Source organism: Macaca thibetana, chromosome 4 (assembly GCF_024542745.1).
Source record: "Macaca thibetana thibetana isolate TM-01 chromosome 4, ASM2454274v1, whole genome shotgun sequence".
Taxonomy (NCBI): domain Eukaryota; kingdom Metazoa; phylum Chordata; class Mammalia; order Primates; family Cercopithecidae; genus Macaca; species Macaca thibetana.
The window spans coordinates 136,143,050-136,160,968 of NC_065581.1; the positions used below are offsets into that span (position 1 = coordinate 136,143,050).

General features: G+C 31.7%; 1 protein-coding gene across 8 annotated transcripts in view; it reads right to left on the minus strand.

Moving 5' to 3' along the window:
* Nucleotides 1-17,919, minus strand: part of LAMA2 (laminin subunit alpha 2) — a 772,685-nt gene that overhangs the window by 329,997 nt on the left and 424,769 nt on the right. For all 8 annotated transcript variants that reach the window (XM_050788287.1, XM_050788283.1, XM_050788285.1 and 5 more), the window contains exons 9-10: nucleotides 11,918-12,017; nucleotides 5,444-5,604 (exon numbers count right to left, since the gene is read on the minus strand). In XM_050788287.1, the coding sequence (XP_050644244.1) occupies nucleotides 5,444-5,604; nucleotides 11,918-12,017 (261 nt within the window). The remainder of the gene's footprint in view (nucleotides 1-5,443; nucleotides 5,605-11,917; nucleotides 12,018-17,919) is intronic.

The following is a 17,919-nucleotide window of genomic DNA, read 5'->3' on the forward strand; positions in this document are numbered from 1 at the left end:
CAAGGTCAATTTATATTATGTGTGAGATTCTACAAACCAACTGATTTTGCACAAATAATATGACACCAAACTGCAAAAGAGCCAATTTCTAGCATATGGTACTTGAAATAAACAAATACTGAGAGTCAGACAGCACTTACATTCAATGACTTGTCATATATCTGAAATTGACTTGCCTCTTATAATTCATAAGAGACAGAAATTTCAAAATTTTTAACAATGCAAAAATATTATAAACATTTTAGTGTCTTGAGCTAGCATTCCTTTAACATTTTGAAATATGATGATGATAATGTTCATTAATATCATTGTTGAAGAGGAAATCTTATGTGTAAAATGTAATAATGTAGTTGACATTTTATTAAAAATTTCATTCACTTCTTTTTAAATCTGGAATTCTTTTTTACATTCAATTAAAGAAATTTAAATTAGAAATTATTTTAAGACATTAAAAAAGCACATATAACATGCATTACCCATGCAACCTAGAGGTAACAAAACATTCATATTTTATATTTGCCTCAGATATATTTTTAAAGCAATGATACTTAGATACAAATGAATCTCATTTCACTTCTGTTTTATTCCCTTTCCTGTTTCTCTAGAGGTAACTACTATTCTGAAATTACTACTTACCCTACAAGTGTATTTAAATTTTTAAATTATAATGTATGTACTCACAATGTAGCATTGTTTTATGTTTTACAACTTGATATAAATAATAGCATAATGACATTGTTTTTCCACCTGAAGTTTCTGAAATTTATCATTGTTTATACATGAAGACCTGTTTCATTCACTTAACTGTTTTTTTATCAGACTAAAGGGAATATGAGAATTTATTTTTGCTATTTATTTATTTTTCTTATCTTCATCATAGTAAGTACGTCTACATTGAGCACTTTTTAGATGGTTTTTCTGTACATATTTTAAGAGTTTTTTGGGGTAAATATTTGGATGTGGAATTGTTGGTTGACAGGGTTTTATCACCTTCAAAGCTACTAAATAATGCCATATTGCCCTCTTAAATTGTGGTACTAATTAACTCTATTAATAGAAATGGTAAACATTTAAAATTTCACAGATTTTCACTGGTACTTGGTGATGGTCAGCTGTCTGCTCATTTAGAATTTTAAGTTCTTCAATAACCTTTAAAAATTATCTCAATTTTAAAAACATTTATTTTTAGGTATCACAAAGTTTTTGTCGCTATTCTAAATATTTTTATTATATTTTCTATTTGCTTGTCATTGACATAAAGAAATACTACTGCTTTTTATAGATAGATTCTTCTAGGCTACAATCCAGTTAAAATGTCTTATGGGTTCAATATTCTTACTAAAGGACATATATTATTTAATATTTCTTTCAATGAAGTTGGACTGTGAGTGGTAAACACTCACAATAAAGATAGTTGCCCCCAGTTTTAATATTTTTATCTTTGTCTTGCTGGTTGACAGATTTTCTACTATGGGTAAGATTATTTTTTATCATCCTCAAACTGAGGATTTATAATAGTTTTTAATTCATGATCATTCTTTTCTCCTTCATTTTTTTTTGAATATTGTTTCTCCTCAACTTCTTCTAATCTCTTCTTTGGCAATTTCTGCTAAACTTCCGTTGAATTTTATCATTCTATGAGTCAGTTAGCATCATATTTATTTACTTCCTTATGTCAATTTATAGGTAATTTTTTCAGGTCTATATTTCTGATGTTCTATCCTGCAGTTTCTCATCTCTTGTTTAACCCAATGATTGAATTTTTAATTTCAATGACTATATATATTTTTTTCATTTCTGGAAGTAAATTACATATGTTTCTTTTCCAAACCTGATTACTTTTGAATTTTAATATAGCATCTGTTTTATTTTTTTCCTATTCCTTCTTTGTTTATTCTTCAATCTTCTATTCATGCTTTTACAATTCAATATTTTAAACATTTTTATGATTTATGTGATGAAAATATTATCACAGATTTTTATGAATATAAAACTTCTTTCGGACTATCCTTTCTAGTTCTTTGTGTACAAATATTCTTATTTTTGTGGCTGCTGGTTTCCTTTTGTAGTTATTTTCCTTTTGTGTACTTTACTTGCTTTGTGATGAGATCATTTTCAGTTGAGGCTGTATTATTTTTCCTATGGGAATACCATTTCCTTGACTTGTTGAAGAATTCCAGCACATAAAGGGAGAATAAAAATGGATCCCATTCCCATGTGGCACACAGGTTTGAGGATTTGGTCCTACACAAGGTAAGTAACCTTTACCCACTCAGAGGCCCTAAAAGAAAAGTTTTCTAGCTGCCTCTGCAGGCTTGCAGGAAGAATTTTCTAGACCCCATTTCCCTGTCTGAAAGTATTTCTAGTGTCCCTGCTTCAGTGAGTTCAGCTGCAATTTCCCTCTGTGGGTCCAAATCCTAGTGGCAAGTCCTAGTGAGGGCATTAAAACTCCAAACATTAGCCCCAATCTTAGAACTAAGACTTGCCTCCCATCCCCCACCCCATGACCCCAGTTGCTCAGTTTAGCTTGAGCTTTTGCTTATGCTTAACTTAGATTTCCCTCTTCGGTCTGACATCTAGGAATTTCCCTTTCTTTCTTGAATCTAAATGTTTATAAATCTATTTGCTATGTTTATGCAGCATATCTGTGTTTTTAAAATAGCAAAAGTGGGAGAAGTGATGTCCATATCAGCTCAGTATGTCATTTTACCCACAGGAAAAACAATACAGCCTCAACTGAAATGCACTCATCACAGAGCAGTCATTTAAAATTTATAAAACAAAAACCAGTTAGGCCCAAGACTTCTTAATGAAGCCCTTTTTAAAAACATCTTCACACTTCAGTGAGATATTTCTTTCTGATGAAAAATTATTTAAAAACTCATATGTTACAGTATAAGAGAATAAAGGTATAAATATTTAAGGTTAATATGCATTTTGGAGATGAATACTTATATACACATTATTTCACGTGTGATTTATATTATTTCTATTTACAGAAAAATACTTATTTAAAGTTACTAACTTCGATATAAATGCATGGACACTTATGTGTATATTCTTCCCCTTCTGCTAAAAATATGTCATTTGATTTGAATTTATATCTCCAATATTTTAGTCTCTCAATAAAATTTTGCTTCTTAGACAGCATTGTGGTCCATGCTGTTTTTACAATCAGTTGACATATCTATGTCAAATCATGTTTTTGTGAAACAGTATGAACTGTTACATTTCTCTCTACACTAAGTGTCCTTTCAGTATTTAAATTGTATGCATATTTTGTTGAAATGCTGGGTTATTTATTATTTTTTAAACAAGAGACTGTAGGCACTTAATTGTAGTACATTGCATGCACATTTTGATGTAACTCTTCATGGCATATTGTGACATTATTGTGATATGATGTAATTTTGTGATATAATTCATGTTATATGCATATAATTTGTGATTTTTATAATTATGTAGATGTTTTATGAAACTTGCTTTCTGCAAGTTTTTAATCCTGAAACAATTTAGTTTATAAGAACTTACAGTTTTCTATTTAAGATATCACATGGTTGAAAGGCATTTATTTTAATGACGCTATTTACTTAATTTTCATTCTCTTTTATGATTTCTTAATTGCTGTTTATTGTTGCGTTTTAATTGTCTGTGTAGAGCTTCAAGTGTCTACACAGGAGGCATCTTTCTTATTAGGATTATCATCATTCTGAGTACAATATTGAGTTCGGCTAGAGCAGGCAGCAAGCAGCTCAAGGGGCTTTCCCTTGGAGCCCTGCTAATCACCACAGCTCTCTTGTTCTAGCCTTTCTCGCTATATTTACCAAAGAAAATGAACTCACTTGTTACTCTCTTTCCTTGCAAATACCAGACATCACCATTGTATGAGTGGTAGGTATAGCAAACCACTTCTTTTTCTTCCCTGTTTGATTTTATGTATTCCAGAAACTCAGGAGGTTTCTTTCCATTTTAAGCTCAGTTTGGCCTGTCCTTTATTTGAACAAGTGGTAAAGGTTAGAGATTTCTGTGGAGTTTTGAAAAGAGAATAAAGCACACACAAGGCATGTTTTGATAAATACTAGAGAAGATGCACTAAGAGCCCGCAGGATTGCCCACAAAGACATACAAGATGGAGAGGGGAGGTATCCTTAAGCAATCAATCACTCACACACTGCTACACAATCTTGGTCGACTCAAGCAATTTTTCATTTCAGATAATATTGGAATGAAATATAATAGATTAGAAAATTTACTATATTCCAGGACATGGCAACTTTTTACTACAGGCTTGAGGACTTTTCTGCTTACTGTGTCCACAGGACTTTTGTTATTTCAGTAGTTCAAAATAGGTTCCTAAATTGCCCCTGATGTAACATAAACCTATTATGTAACTATTATTATATTTAGCTTGATATGATATTTCCAGACATTCTTGTCCCAATTCATAAACACTTCATTAAAACTAATATTTGCTACTTATATTATGGCTTAATGGTTGTATATGTACACATAGGCTCACATGTATCAAATACAACTATATAATATTTCATAGCTGCCAAGATAATACTAACATGTTAAAATATTTTTAATAAGGGTCCCTCTTTAATTGAAAATAAAGAAAAAAAGTAGTAACTTTCATTTTTACATTAGTATGGTATGCTAACTTTTTCAAAGAATGGTTCATTCTCTGAGATAATGTAGTTATACACCGTCTGGTCAGAATGTTATAGAACTCATTACCATAGCTAAAGTAAGTCAGTCTTTTCATTTTTCACTTGTGCATGCCTCTATGTTTCATATTGTTTATAAGCTGCAGATGTAATGCATCCCTTGGTGTTAACATGATTTGTTATTAGGTAAACATGTACAACAAAGAAAGTTGCATTTCCAAAAGTACTCTTGGAAGAAAATATTGAGCCTTTAATCAATTTCATTAGGGCTTCGTACATTTTTTATAATTAAACAGAAAAATTTGAATGTAGTGAGTATGTGAAGACTTACCTGTGTTCAACCTTTAGAAGTTTATCTAAAAATTCAGAATAAAACCCTTGACAGAATTCATTTCTGATTTAGATGCAAAGGTATAATAGATTTGAATGCACTTTAGTTTTAAAGGGTTGCTATTTCTAGCGCCGTATATTTTTAAATTAACACCCTAGTTGGGCAATGGGGTGAAAGTGTTTTTGTTATAAAATAACATAGCCTTTAAATGTGGTTTATCCTCTGTGCATTTGTAGGCTTTTAGATAAGTGCCTTATAAACATCTAGCTACAGTGAACCTGGTGGGCATTTAAAGACATGTATAGGGTCACCACATATAGAATAGATAGTGGATACTTCCAGAAGTCATTATAATTGCTTAATGCCAAGGAAATCAACAGAGAAGCCAAGAAAAATAACCTTCTATCTTGACAGTGGGACATTACTGGAATAAACAATGTACCTTGCAGTTACAGGGGCCAAAACAAGGGTCCTCATTTTTGCTCCCTAAGCCACTGCAGTTACAGGCTTTGCAGTCTGGGTAGCCAGTGTAGCCCCTGGCACACCGATCACAGCTCACACCTCCAAAACCAGTTTTGCAATGACAGGATCCAGGTGCCAAACCTAAAGAAAGATGAGCCACATATCAACATTTCTAAAACAAATACATAATTTCGTTCTTAAAGTTTTAATGATAGTAACATTTAAAATACTATTTTGACACAAAAATAGATTTTTGATGTACATCAATAAAGAAAAGTTAAAACCAAAGAGCATAGGGTTTAATTAAAAGTTTTCTATAATTGGCTAAACATAGCATCTTCTAAGTGTCAATAAAAATATTAAAAATGTAAACAAGAAAGATGAAATCTGAAAGCATCTACCAAACTATGACTATAGAAAACAAAGACCAAGGAGTGATTTCCACAAACGCTAATGCTGATGATGCTACATTGAGAAGAATAAGCAGTAACGAATGCAACACTAGTGGCTCATGAAACAAGCCTGTTCCAACAGACTATCACAGGTGCAAGTAGCCTTGGGAATAAAGATATACTACTTAAAACAACAGTTTAACAATGATTCTCTAAGAACATTGCCACTGGCAGTATTATTAAAGAAAATAAAGGTGTTCATGGGAATTGATACTTTGGGGATAAGAAGCAATAGATGAGGGAAATGAAAGTTTAAATTAACTTTTTTTAACATGGAGAAGTACAAAAGACACTGTTTATTCATGTCTTTGGTTAAAAAAATGGAAAAAATACAGGATGAATTAATACAACTAACAGACCTTCAAAATCTGGAGGAAGATAAAAGCAGATCAGTAGTATATATAGTCCATCAGAAAGAAGAAAGGAGGAGGGGGAAAAAAAGGCAAGGAAACGTTAGGGAGAGAAAGCAGAAAGCAGAATGACAGAATTAGTGTCAGAAATGCATGCTAAATACATACTAATGAGTTAAGTAGTCTTACTGTTCTTATTAAAAACATAAACATGTAATATGCACAAGAGATACACAAAATGAACAGGAATATTACAAATAAAAGAAAATGAATGTGTGTCAAGAAAGCATATGGAAAAGAAAAAAAAGTTGTGAAATATTAATTAGGGCCAAAGTAGAACTCAAATAAACTAGGTTCAATAAGACAAAAAATTTTACATTGATAAAAATATAATAAAAACATGATTTAAATTATTAAGTTCATGCTTCAAATAAGCACTAATTATCAACACAAAAATATGTAGACAACAAAAGATATCGGAAATAAAAAGTTTAAAAGTCAATGGCTGAAAATGATGCTAACTTACTCATCTTAAATATTTACAGATGAAGTAAGTAAAAACAGAAAATTTGAATAATCTAATAATGTCAAATTATATATTATGTGGTATATAACTTTAAATATTTACCATAGCTTATGATTGACTAATCTATAAAAAAATGTTCAATTATCAAAGCAGAAATTATCTAAGGCTTATTTTCTTAACATAAATTACTACTTTTAGATGTGTATCAAATGCCACAAAAATTAGAATTAAATTAATTCCAAATATCAAACATGATGAGAGAATTTTATGCAAAATTCAACCATTTTAAGAATTAATGCCTAAATATTTCTCTTTAATAACTCTTGGGTTAAAGAGAAAATCAAGACTTTGATTAAAAATAAATAGCTATCCAGGTAGAATATAATAGCAGTAAAAAGGGAACTTAATGTTTATTGGGTATGGGAAAAATAAACTATACCCAAAAGTAAACTTCTAGGCTTAAATAGTCCATTACTTTAAAAAATACAGATAAATTAAAATTCAATTCATTTAAGTATAAGAAAGAGAAAACATAAACACCACAGGAAATAAAGAGATTTGAAAAAAAGAAAAGCAAGCAAAGGAAACTGTAAACAAAGCTAATCAAGGGTATCAAAAGAGGACAAATTATCAAAGAACTACCACAAATGTCTTTTAATGCTAGTTAATTTTTTTATTATTATACTTTAAGTTCTGGAATACATGTGCAGAACATCCAAGAATATTACATGGGTGTCTATGTGCCATGGTGGTTTGCTGCAGCCATCGACCTGTCATCTACATTAGGTATTTCTCCTAATGCTATCCTTCCCCTAGACCTCCACCCACTGACAGGCCCCGGTGTGTCATGTTCCCGTCCCTGTGTCCATCCACGTGTTCTTGTTGTTCAACACCCACCTATGAGTGAGAACATGCGGTGTTTGGTTTTCTGTAATGCTAGTTAATTTTTACAGACTGTTTTCAAAACTTGAAACTCTTATGGTCATATAGAAATGGAGAGCTATGCAATTCAATTTATGAAGCTAATTTTAACTTGATATCCAAATGCAAAAAATGATAACACAAAATAAACAAAACTGCTAAGACTCAAATAGCACTTATTTTAAGGTAGTCATTGTACTTAGCATTACACAAAACACATGGGTTAATTCAGTTGGTACTCAAAACATCTATATGAGGCAGACACTATTATTTTTCCGTTTCACAGATGAGGTAAATAAGGCACAGAGAAATTAAGTGATTTGCCAAAGGAGCACAACTGGTGGGTGTCTGAGTCACAGGCAGTTTAACTTATGAATCAAGATGAGTAAAACTCCAAACTGAATCCTAAAGTACATTAAAAGGATCCCCTCTGATGTCAGGTAGAACATACTCTGGAAATATAAATATTGTTTAATTTTTTTTTTTTTTTGAGACGGAGTCTTGCTCTGTCGCCCACGCTGGAGAGTAGTGGCACAATCTTGGCTCACTGCAAGCTCCACCTCCCGGGTTCACGCCATTCTCCTGCCTCAACCTCCCGTGTAGGTGGGACTACAGGTGCCCGCCACCACTCCCGGCTAATTTTTTGTATTTTTAGTAGAGACAGGGTTTCACCGTGTTAGCCAGGATGGTCTCAGTCTCCTGACTTCGTGATCCTCCCGTCTCGGCCTCCCAAAGTGCTGGGATTACAGGCGTGAGCCACTGCGCCTGGCCTATTTAATGTTAATAAGTTCATTTCTAATAGATTACACTAATAGACCAAATGGAAAAGAAATCTGATAATTTTAATAAAGTTTACAAAGGCATTAAATAGTTTATCATTTACTTCTGATGTTAAAATTTCCAGAAATTGAGGCTAAATAGAGAAGTACTTCATGTATTAAACAATGCCTATCTTAACTTTTATTTCTGGAAATATTGTAAACTGGATGTCCAAAGAACCCCTCCTGTTCAGAACACTTGAAGATACAGAATAAAATTAAATGTAGAAAAATAGATAGGTAGGTAGGTATGTAGATAGATAGGTAGATAGATAGATAGATAGATAGATAGATAGATAGATAGATAGATAGATGGCAGATAATAGTATGGTTGCGCTGGTGTGAAATAAAGACACCCCTTGGAGATGAGAAACTACAGAATGGACTTCTAGAAAGAAACATTGACTTAAGTCATTCTTTAAAACAATGTCTTTCCTGGAGTTGACTGGCAAATTCTGATGACTAGACTACAGTTCATGGAGCATGGCTTTACAGAAGAACAACAAAAATTCTAGGTCCTACATACGCTGGGTCATTATCACATAACCTCATGTAGATTCAAGGCTTCTGAAAGAATAAACTAAGAAATACATATGCAGGCATACATCCACAAAACACACATACATACATACACACACATAAGAAAATGAAGACCATATGAATAAGAGATAGAAGAGAAATAAAAATGCAGACTCAGATTCAGATAACAGAGAGTGCTTCTAACAGATACAGAAAATAAAATAAATATACATAATATGTCTAAAGAGCTGAAAGTAATATTAAATGTAGATGAGTAAAAAAGAGTATTGAAAAATAAAATGTAGTTTGAAACTTTCCCTGTAAAATGTAACAAAATAAATTCCAGATGGATTAAAAAATTGAGTATAAAATGAAATCATACAAATAAAGAAAACAAATACATTTTTCTAATCTTTGGATAGATGAGAGTTTTAGGATTATAAAGCATGTAAGAAATACAAAAATATCAAAATATATAATAACAATGGGATGATATCATTATTATAAGTAGAGAATTTTGCCTGAACTTTGATAGCTGATTACATAAAACTTTTGAAGTTTTGTGCATTAGAAATTATCAACAGTAGTGAGACTCAAAGCAAATCTGAAAACTGATTATTAAAAAGTGACCTACTATCACTGTTTTTAATATTTAAAGTGCTCTTATAAATCTATAAGAGAGAAAACCTCCTTCTAGCAAAAGAAAATGAAGAAAACTAAAAGAAAAATCAGAAAAGAAATACATTGTATTTCCCTGGTAATCAAATTAATGCCAGTAATACACTAAAATATCCTTTTCTACTATCTGGTTATGTAATCTGATGAAGAAGTGCAAACCATAAGACCACATCTTACACTCTTTCCTAAAGAAGTTATCAGAGTAAGCATGAAAATTAAAATGACCTACAGATATCTGTCCAATTTTGCAATCTGAGTCTGTATCAAATAATATGTATCTAATTACAGTGTTACAATCTTGATTATTAGATTTCTATTTCTAAATTACAAGCATAAATTATCGGTCTGGAGCTGAATATAACTGAAAATCTTTGAAAAGATAAATATGTAATTGACAGACACTGACAAGTGGCAAAAAATGTAGGGATGATGGTCTTTATCACATCTTATATAGTAGGACCACAAGAGAAAGTCTAAATGTAGTCAACGATGAAATAGACATGTAAGCTCTCTTGAATATGATAAAGATATCATAGAAGAAACACATAATAAAAATGTATGAATGGTGGAATGAAGGAGGGAGGTGTTGTGAGTGATACATTTCTTCACCTTTCCAGACAGAGTCAATAGGCAATATGTAATGGTGATAAAAGTACTGATAAGAATATTATTTAGATATTAAAGGTAACTCACTAAAAAACTGAATTGGAAAAAATGCTCAATATTTTCAATTTTGGAAGTAAGACTGGGATAAATAGGTTGAAGAGGACACTTATTATTTTATTTTTTTACTATTAAGAATTTATTTTACTATGTATTGTTTTTATAATAATTGAAAAATTATTAAATGGAATAATTATTATTAAAGGAGTGGTTACAATAAACAAAAATTTGAAACAATCTTAATGTCCATATAAAGTTTAGAGGGTAAATAATTATGGCACAACCACATAATAACGTGTTATTTAAGTGCTGAAACCAGACTTCAGAGAACATCTTCATAGATTTTTGGGGAAACTCATCACAAAAAGTTAAGAGGAGTAATATCAGAAATTTCTCTATGCATTATGACAGAAATATATGACATTGTTAATAATGGCATCTCTCCTGAATTACCACTGAATTGTATATTTATTTTTCTACCTTTCCATTTTTATTCTGTGATCATATACTCATTATTCAAAAAGGGCTAGGGAAGAGTTACATGCTATTAATGAAAACAACATTGTGATTTACTTGTAACCACAAAAAGAAAAGAAGGCTTGAAATGAAAAGTGAGCTCAGTAATTCATCATTCAACTATCACAAGGTATCTGCTTTTTAATATTTCAAAATTTAGTCTACATGTAACACTCAGATTGATAATCCTACAGTTTTATAAAGAATGCAGGTAATCAGAATTGTGCCTAAGAAACATTGCCAATCTTTTAACGCTAGTCATTGGGGGGGGGGGGGGGGGAAAAAAAACTACATTGTAGCCTTGGTTAATTTTAGTCTTTCTAGAGAAGAAATGTCCCAGTGCATTCTATAAATTTCCTACTTAAACTTGGAGAGCAACTGCCCTGGAAGTAGCTCCTAAACGCTTTATATCAAGGAGTTATGTTGGCATTTGATTCCTTAATGTTTGGAGTTCATGAATGTCATTCCTCAAAGGAAGTATTTAGCTTAAATTAGTGTCAGCCTCTTTCTCTTCATTAACTCATGACTACTACCTTCTTAGTCCTTTATAAACACTTCTTGCTTTCTATATTATTGCCTACATCTCAATGTGTGAGTTCTTCTGTTTGCTTTTCCCACTACAACACACACATTCCTCAGTGAACGCTGGCATTTCATGCTAGAACTCATAGAAGCTACAAACTATAACATGACATGAAAAAATTACATATACCACAGATTTGTGATTGACTTTCTCTCTCTCTTTCTCTCTATCTCTGTGTGTGTGTGTGTGTATCTCAAAATAAATAATTCAACTCTTCTTGCTATGAAAACATTATAATTAAACATGAAAGTAATTATCGAGATGAATTTAAAAACTGCTTCCTGGAGGGAACGCTAATACACTGATAGATTAAAGAATAAATTTATTACATGAATGACATTTACTGCAAAATATTCTTCTGAAAATAATCATATTTGGCTTTTAGTTGTCCTTTTATCAGAACAGTGACATTCTGCTGCAGCTCTCACCTCGTCGAGCATGTTTCTCATCCTTGACACAGACTTCATTTAAGGAACCAATTGGATTGCAATGACATGGCTGGCATGGCCTTGGATAATTTGGAGATACCTAACAAAAATATTAAAATGAATTTAACCAAATGTAATAAAAATAGCAATATTTTTCATTTCAGCAAACTTTTATAGACAAAGTAGTTTTAGTAATACAGAGAAGTAAATTATTGAGAAAATTATAAGAATTACCTTTAATACATGTTTATAATGTCTAAAATCCAGTTCCTTTACATGCTTACACAAATGTAAAGATGATGGAACAATAAACTCCTATGTATTTGTTACTTAGATTCAATAATTATTGATATTTTCATGTTTTATTCCTTTTTATCTTGTTTATATAGTATATGAACACAGTTACTTAAACAAACCTACACTGTGTTCATATGCTATACATACAAGATTTATTTTCCAGATTTAATAGGAAAAAAACAAAAAAACTAAATTATTTGTCCAAGAAATACCCACCTATTAAATATAGCTCATATGTATATATATCTAGGCTTAATTTACAAATGAAAACTTGTTTGCTACTATAAATCAGAGTGTTAAAATTAGACTTATTTATATACCTGACTGAATCTCAATTAACTAACTTCACAGATGAGTTTCAAAATCATCATTTGTTTAAGACACATTCATTCGTTCCCCCATTATGAAGTTAGGACTGTGCACAGAATAGGTAAGGCATATTTTATATACACATATAAATGAAATGTTATTAAGTGGATAAATCTAAAATGACATTTTTAAGACAATAATTTTATGAACATCATAGAGATAAATTATTTAGCTGTTAAATTGCAGTTCACAAAATTTGCATAACAATACCCTTCCCAGCCTTTACTGATCCCTTTATCGTATATTCATTCAGAAGATTCTAGGAAATTCAGTGGAAAGCAACCGCTGGTAAACTGAACAAGGTGAGAAGAGTTTTCAGGTGTTACAAACCATAAGGTAAAGAGAAATTGGACTTTAAGTTAACTACATTAGAAATGTCTGACGAATACCTGGAGTTTGCCATTAATCTGTCCCAACAAAATATGAAAGTAAACTTTCATGACTTCATGGTGATCACTCAGCAAGTTTATTACTCATTAGAATCAATTCAAAATCTTCAGAGGAACATAACAGAAACCAGTGTCTCTGCATTGTATTCTCCAAAATGTCCTGTACAGATGATAGATTACAGTAGTCCCCACCTCATCTGCAGTTTTGCTGTCTGAGGTTTCAGTTATCATGGTTAACCACAGTTCAGAAATATTAAATGGAAACGTTCAGAAATATTAAATGGAAACCTCCAGAAATAAACAATTCATAAGTTTTAATTTGCATTCCATTTTGGATAGTGTGGTGAAATCTCAAGCCATCTTGCTCTGTCTCGCCAGGGATATGAATCATCCCTTTGTCCAGCATATCTATGCTGTAGAGACACTATCCTCCTGTTAGTCACTTAGTCCCATCACAGGTATCAAACAGAAAAAAAACATAGTATATATAAGTTTGGTACTATCTGTGATTTCAGGTATCAACTGGAGTTCCTGGAACATATCCTCTGTGAATAAAGGAGGACTACTGTATTAGATATACAGGAAAGAAACAGGAAAATGTTGTGCTTATTAAAAAAAGAAGCTAAAAAAAGCAGATCCTGAGGTGACCCAGATATTGAAATTAGCATACAAGGAAGTCAACGTAAGTTCTGTAAATATGACCAAGAATATAAAGGAAATAATGTTTATAATGAGTGAAGGCCTGGAGCATTTCAGCAGGGAAATGGAAGCTCTAAGGAATATAATAACTCCAGAAAGCTGAAAAGTAAAATACCTCAATTTAATAATTCACTGGATATGCTTAACATCAGGTAAAGATGGTAGGAGGAAGAGAAGTCTACCTAATGACTACTTTTGTAGTCATCTGGCTATAGGCCAGGATTTGGTCTACAGGCCAAAGTTTTCTCAAACATGGTATAATTGTCAAAATTATATATAAATAATGAGAATTTATTTATTTATTTATTTATTTATTTTTGAGATAGGGTCTCGATCTCTCACCCAGGCTGAAGTGCACTGGCACAAGTTCAGCCCACTGCAGCCTCAGTTCCTGGGTTCAAGCTATTCTCCTGCCTCAGCCTCCAGAGTAGCTGAGATTACAGGTGCCTGCCACCATGCCTGGCTAAATTTTGTATTTTTAATAGAGACGGTGTTTCACCATGTTGGCCAGGTTGGTCTTGAACTCCTGACTGCAAGTGATTTGCCTGCCTCGGCCTTCCAAAGTGATGGGATTATAGGTGTGAGCCATCGTGCCTGGCCTAATGAGAATATTTTAAAATCAGCTATTAAATTAAAGATGCATTATATGTAGAACAAAGTATAAGGACAGATAAACGGGAAAAGATCCAATCTAAAGAACAGAGAAAGAAAAAAAAATTAATTAGCACTGCCTCAGATACAATCAACACCTTAGCACACATGCAGTTGGAGTCCTAGAAAGAGAAAGAAAAACATTGATCCAAAAATAGGTGTTAAAAAAATAGCCTAAAATTTCCTAAATGTGGAATAAAATCTCAATTTATAGTTCCTGGAAGCTTTGCGAATCAAGCAAGGTAAGCTTGAAAGCCATATAGACACATCATAGTTTAACTCTGAGGCTGGAAAACTTTTCTGTAAAGGGCCAGATAGTAAAATAAGCCATATAAAGACTCTGTTCATTCCTCCTTCTCTTCTTCCCCCTCAAAGTTCTCTTCATTCTCCCCTTCTTCTGCTTCGTCTTTTAACAAACCTTTACAAATGTAGAAACATCCTTTGCTCACAGGTCATACAAATATAGGCCATGAGTTAGATTTGGTCTACAGGCCAAAGTTTTATCATACATGGTATAACTGTCAAAAAGCAGATACAAAAAAATTTTGAAATCATCTAGTGAATTAAAGATATATATAGAACAGAGAAACAAATAATGGCTATGTTGTCATAAGAATGAATGAAATCCAGAAAATAATGGTACCACATCTTTAAAATGCTAAACAAAGAAGAAAACACACACCTCTGTAACTATGATGAAAATATCCTTCAATAATGAAAGTAGATTAAAGACATTTTCAGATAAAGGGAAGTTGAGAAAATTTGTCACCAGCAGCTCTGCACTACCAAAAAAAAAAAAAAAAAAATGCTAAAAGGAAATTTTTCAAGCAGGAGGGCAATATATATAAGATAGAACCACAGAGTATGGGAAATGGGAAAATTTGGGTTAATGTAAAGTTTGTTTCCTTCTTTTCATTTCTTTAAGACTGTTTTTGTAACTTTGTGACTTCAAACAAAAATTACAACATTGTATTAGTGGCTTATAAATTATGTGCAACATATGAAAACTATAGTCCAAAAGATAGGACTATATCACTATATCATGAGCTTAAAATACTACCATCTCACACCCGTCAGAACGGCTATTACTGAAAGTCAAAAATAACAGATACTGGTGAGGTTGCAGAGAAAGGGAACATTTATACACTGCTGGTGGGAATGTAAATTAGTTCAGCCACTGTGGGAAACAGTTGGGAGATTTCTCAAAAAACTTAAAACAGAACTAGCACTCAACTCAGCAATCCCATTACTGGGCATTTACCCAAAGGAATATATATCATTCTACCATAAAGCCACATGCATGCATATGTTCATCGCAGCCCTATTCACAGTAACAAAGACATGGCATCAACCTAGGTACCATCATCGGTGGACTGAATAAAAAAATGTAGTACATATACACTATGGAATACTACACAGCCATAAAAAAGAATAAAATCATGTCCTTTGATGCAACACGGATGGAGCCAAAGGCCATTATCCTAAGTGAATTAATGTAAGAATAGAAAACCAGATACTGCAGGTTCTCTCTTATGAGTGGGAGGTAAACATTGAGTACACGTGGACACAAAGAAGGCAACAATAGACACCAGGGCCTACTTGAGAAGGGTGGGAGCGGGGTGAAGAGTGAAAAACTTATGCTTATTATCTGGGTGATGAAATAATCTGTGCACCAAATCCCATGACACATAATTTACCCACGTACTCCCTGAACCTAAAATAAAAGTTGGAATGGAAAAAAATATATACAAAGAGGTACTGCTAAAAAGATAATAAAGGAAATAAAATGGAATACTGAAAGATATTTGTTTAACATAAAAGTAGACAGAAAAGGAAGAATGGGAACAAAAATTTTGTGACACAAATAGGAAACAAAGAGCAAAACCTGATCATATTATTAACTATATTAAATTTATGGACTAAACACACAGTAACTTTCAGGATAAAAACTCCATCTATTTTACTCTTTATAAGAAATCTTTTAAATGAAAATAAAGATAGGTTGAAAGTTAAACAAAATCAGAAAAGACATACCATACAGAGTAAGCATATGAAAACTGCTATAACAATATTAATAAAAAACAAAGTAGACTTTATGATAAAAAGTGATATCTGAGATTAAGTGGAGATCATCACAGTTATTAAAATATCAATTTATAAGATATAAAAAATATAAAGATTCAAAATATTCTAAATATGTATGTACCTCATAACAGAGCTTCAAAAAACATGAAGAAATACTGAAAAAATGAAAGAAAGGTAGGAATCCATAATCACAGACTGGAAAAATCCACATTTATTTGTTTACCAAGAGAGACCATGCACTGAGCCATAAGTTAAATTTCAATAAACTTCTAAAGTTTGACATCTTAGAGAGTATGTTCTCAGATCATAAACATCCAGTGTAGAAATAAAAAATGTAATATTTAATAAAGCTTAAATATTTGGAAATTAGACAACAAAAAATAAATTGCAAGAGAAATTATAAATTATGTTAAATAGATAATGAACATACAGAATTTCTGAATTCATGAGCAGCAGCTAAAGAACTGCTAGAAGGAAATTTATATTTAAAAGTTCACATGATAAAAGAAGAAAGGTTTAAAATCATTTAACTTTCCAAATTGATAGGTAGCAAAAGAAAATGTAATTTAAACCCAAAACAGGTCAAATGAATAATATAATAAATAGAACAGAATCAATAAAAATACAAAAAATAAAATGGCAGGAGTTTTTTTGAAAAGATTAAGAAAATTGATAAACCCCTAACAAAAGTGATCAATAAAAGGAGAAAAGCACAACTTAATCATTTTAAAAACCACAGAGGGGATATCCAGATAGATGCTATAGACTTCAAGAAAATAATAATGGAATTTTTAAAACTGCCAATTGCCAATAATTTGATAATTTAGATGAATTGAACAAATTACTTGAAAAATACAATATATCAAAAATTGACCCTCCCCAAAGATATTAATACAAAACTTATCTAGGCCTATGTCTAATAAAAATTAGCCAATGCATTTAAAAAAGTTTTCCCACAAAGAAAACTAGAGACTCAGATAGTTTCACCGGGAAATTTTATCAAGCATTTTAAAGAGAATTAATTTTAATCTGAAGTTACTTTAGAAAACAGAGGAAGATGAATTGCATTTCCCAGATCATTTGTTGATGCCAGTATACCCCAATAAAAAAACCTGACAAAGACATTATAAGAAAATAAAATTATAGACCAATCCAATATCTTTTATGAAAGGATGTCAAAATTCTTAACCAAACATTAGTCAACTGAATCATCCAATATATAAAAATGATAATATAACATAACCAAATGGAGATTAATTCACAAATGCAGAGCTGGCTTCATATTTTAAAATTAAATTTGTGTAAATTGTCCACGTTATCAGAATAAAGGAGAAAATCCTTATGTTCATTTCAGTAGGTTTCAAAAAGCATATGACAAAATTCAAAACCATTTTGTTATAAAAACTCTCTGCAACTTAGGAATAATGGGGGACCTACTGAATCTGATAAAGGGCGTCCATTAAAAATCTGCAGTTCACGTCATACTCAATAGTGAAATATTACTTTAAAATT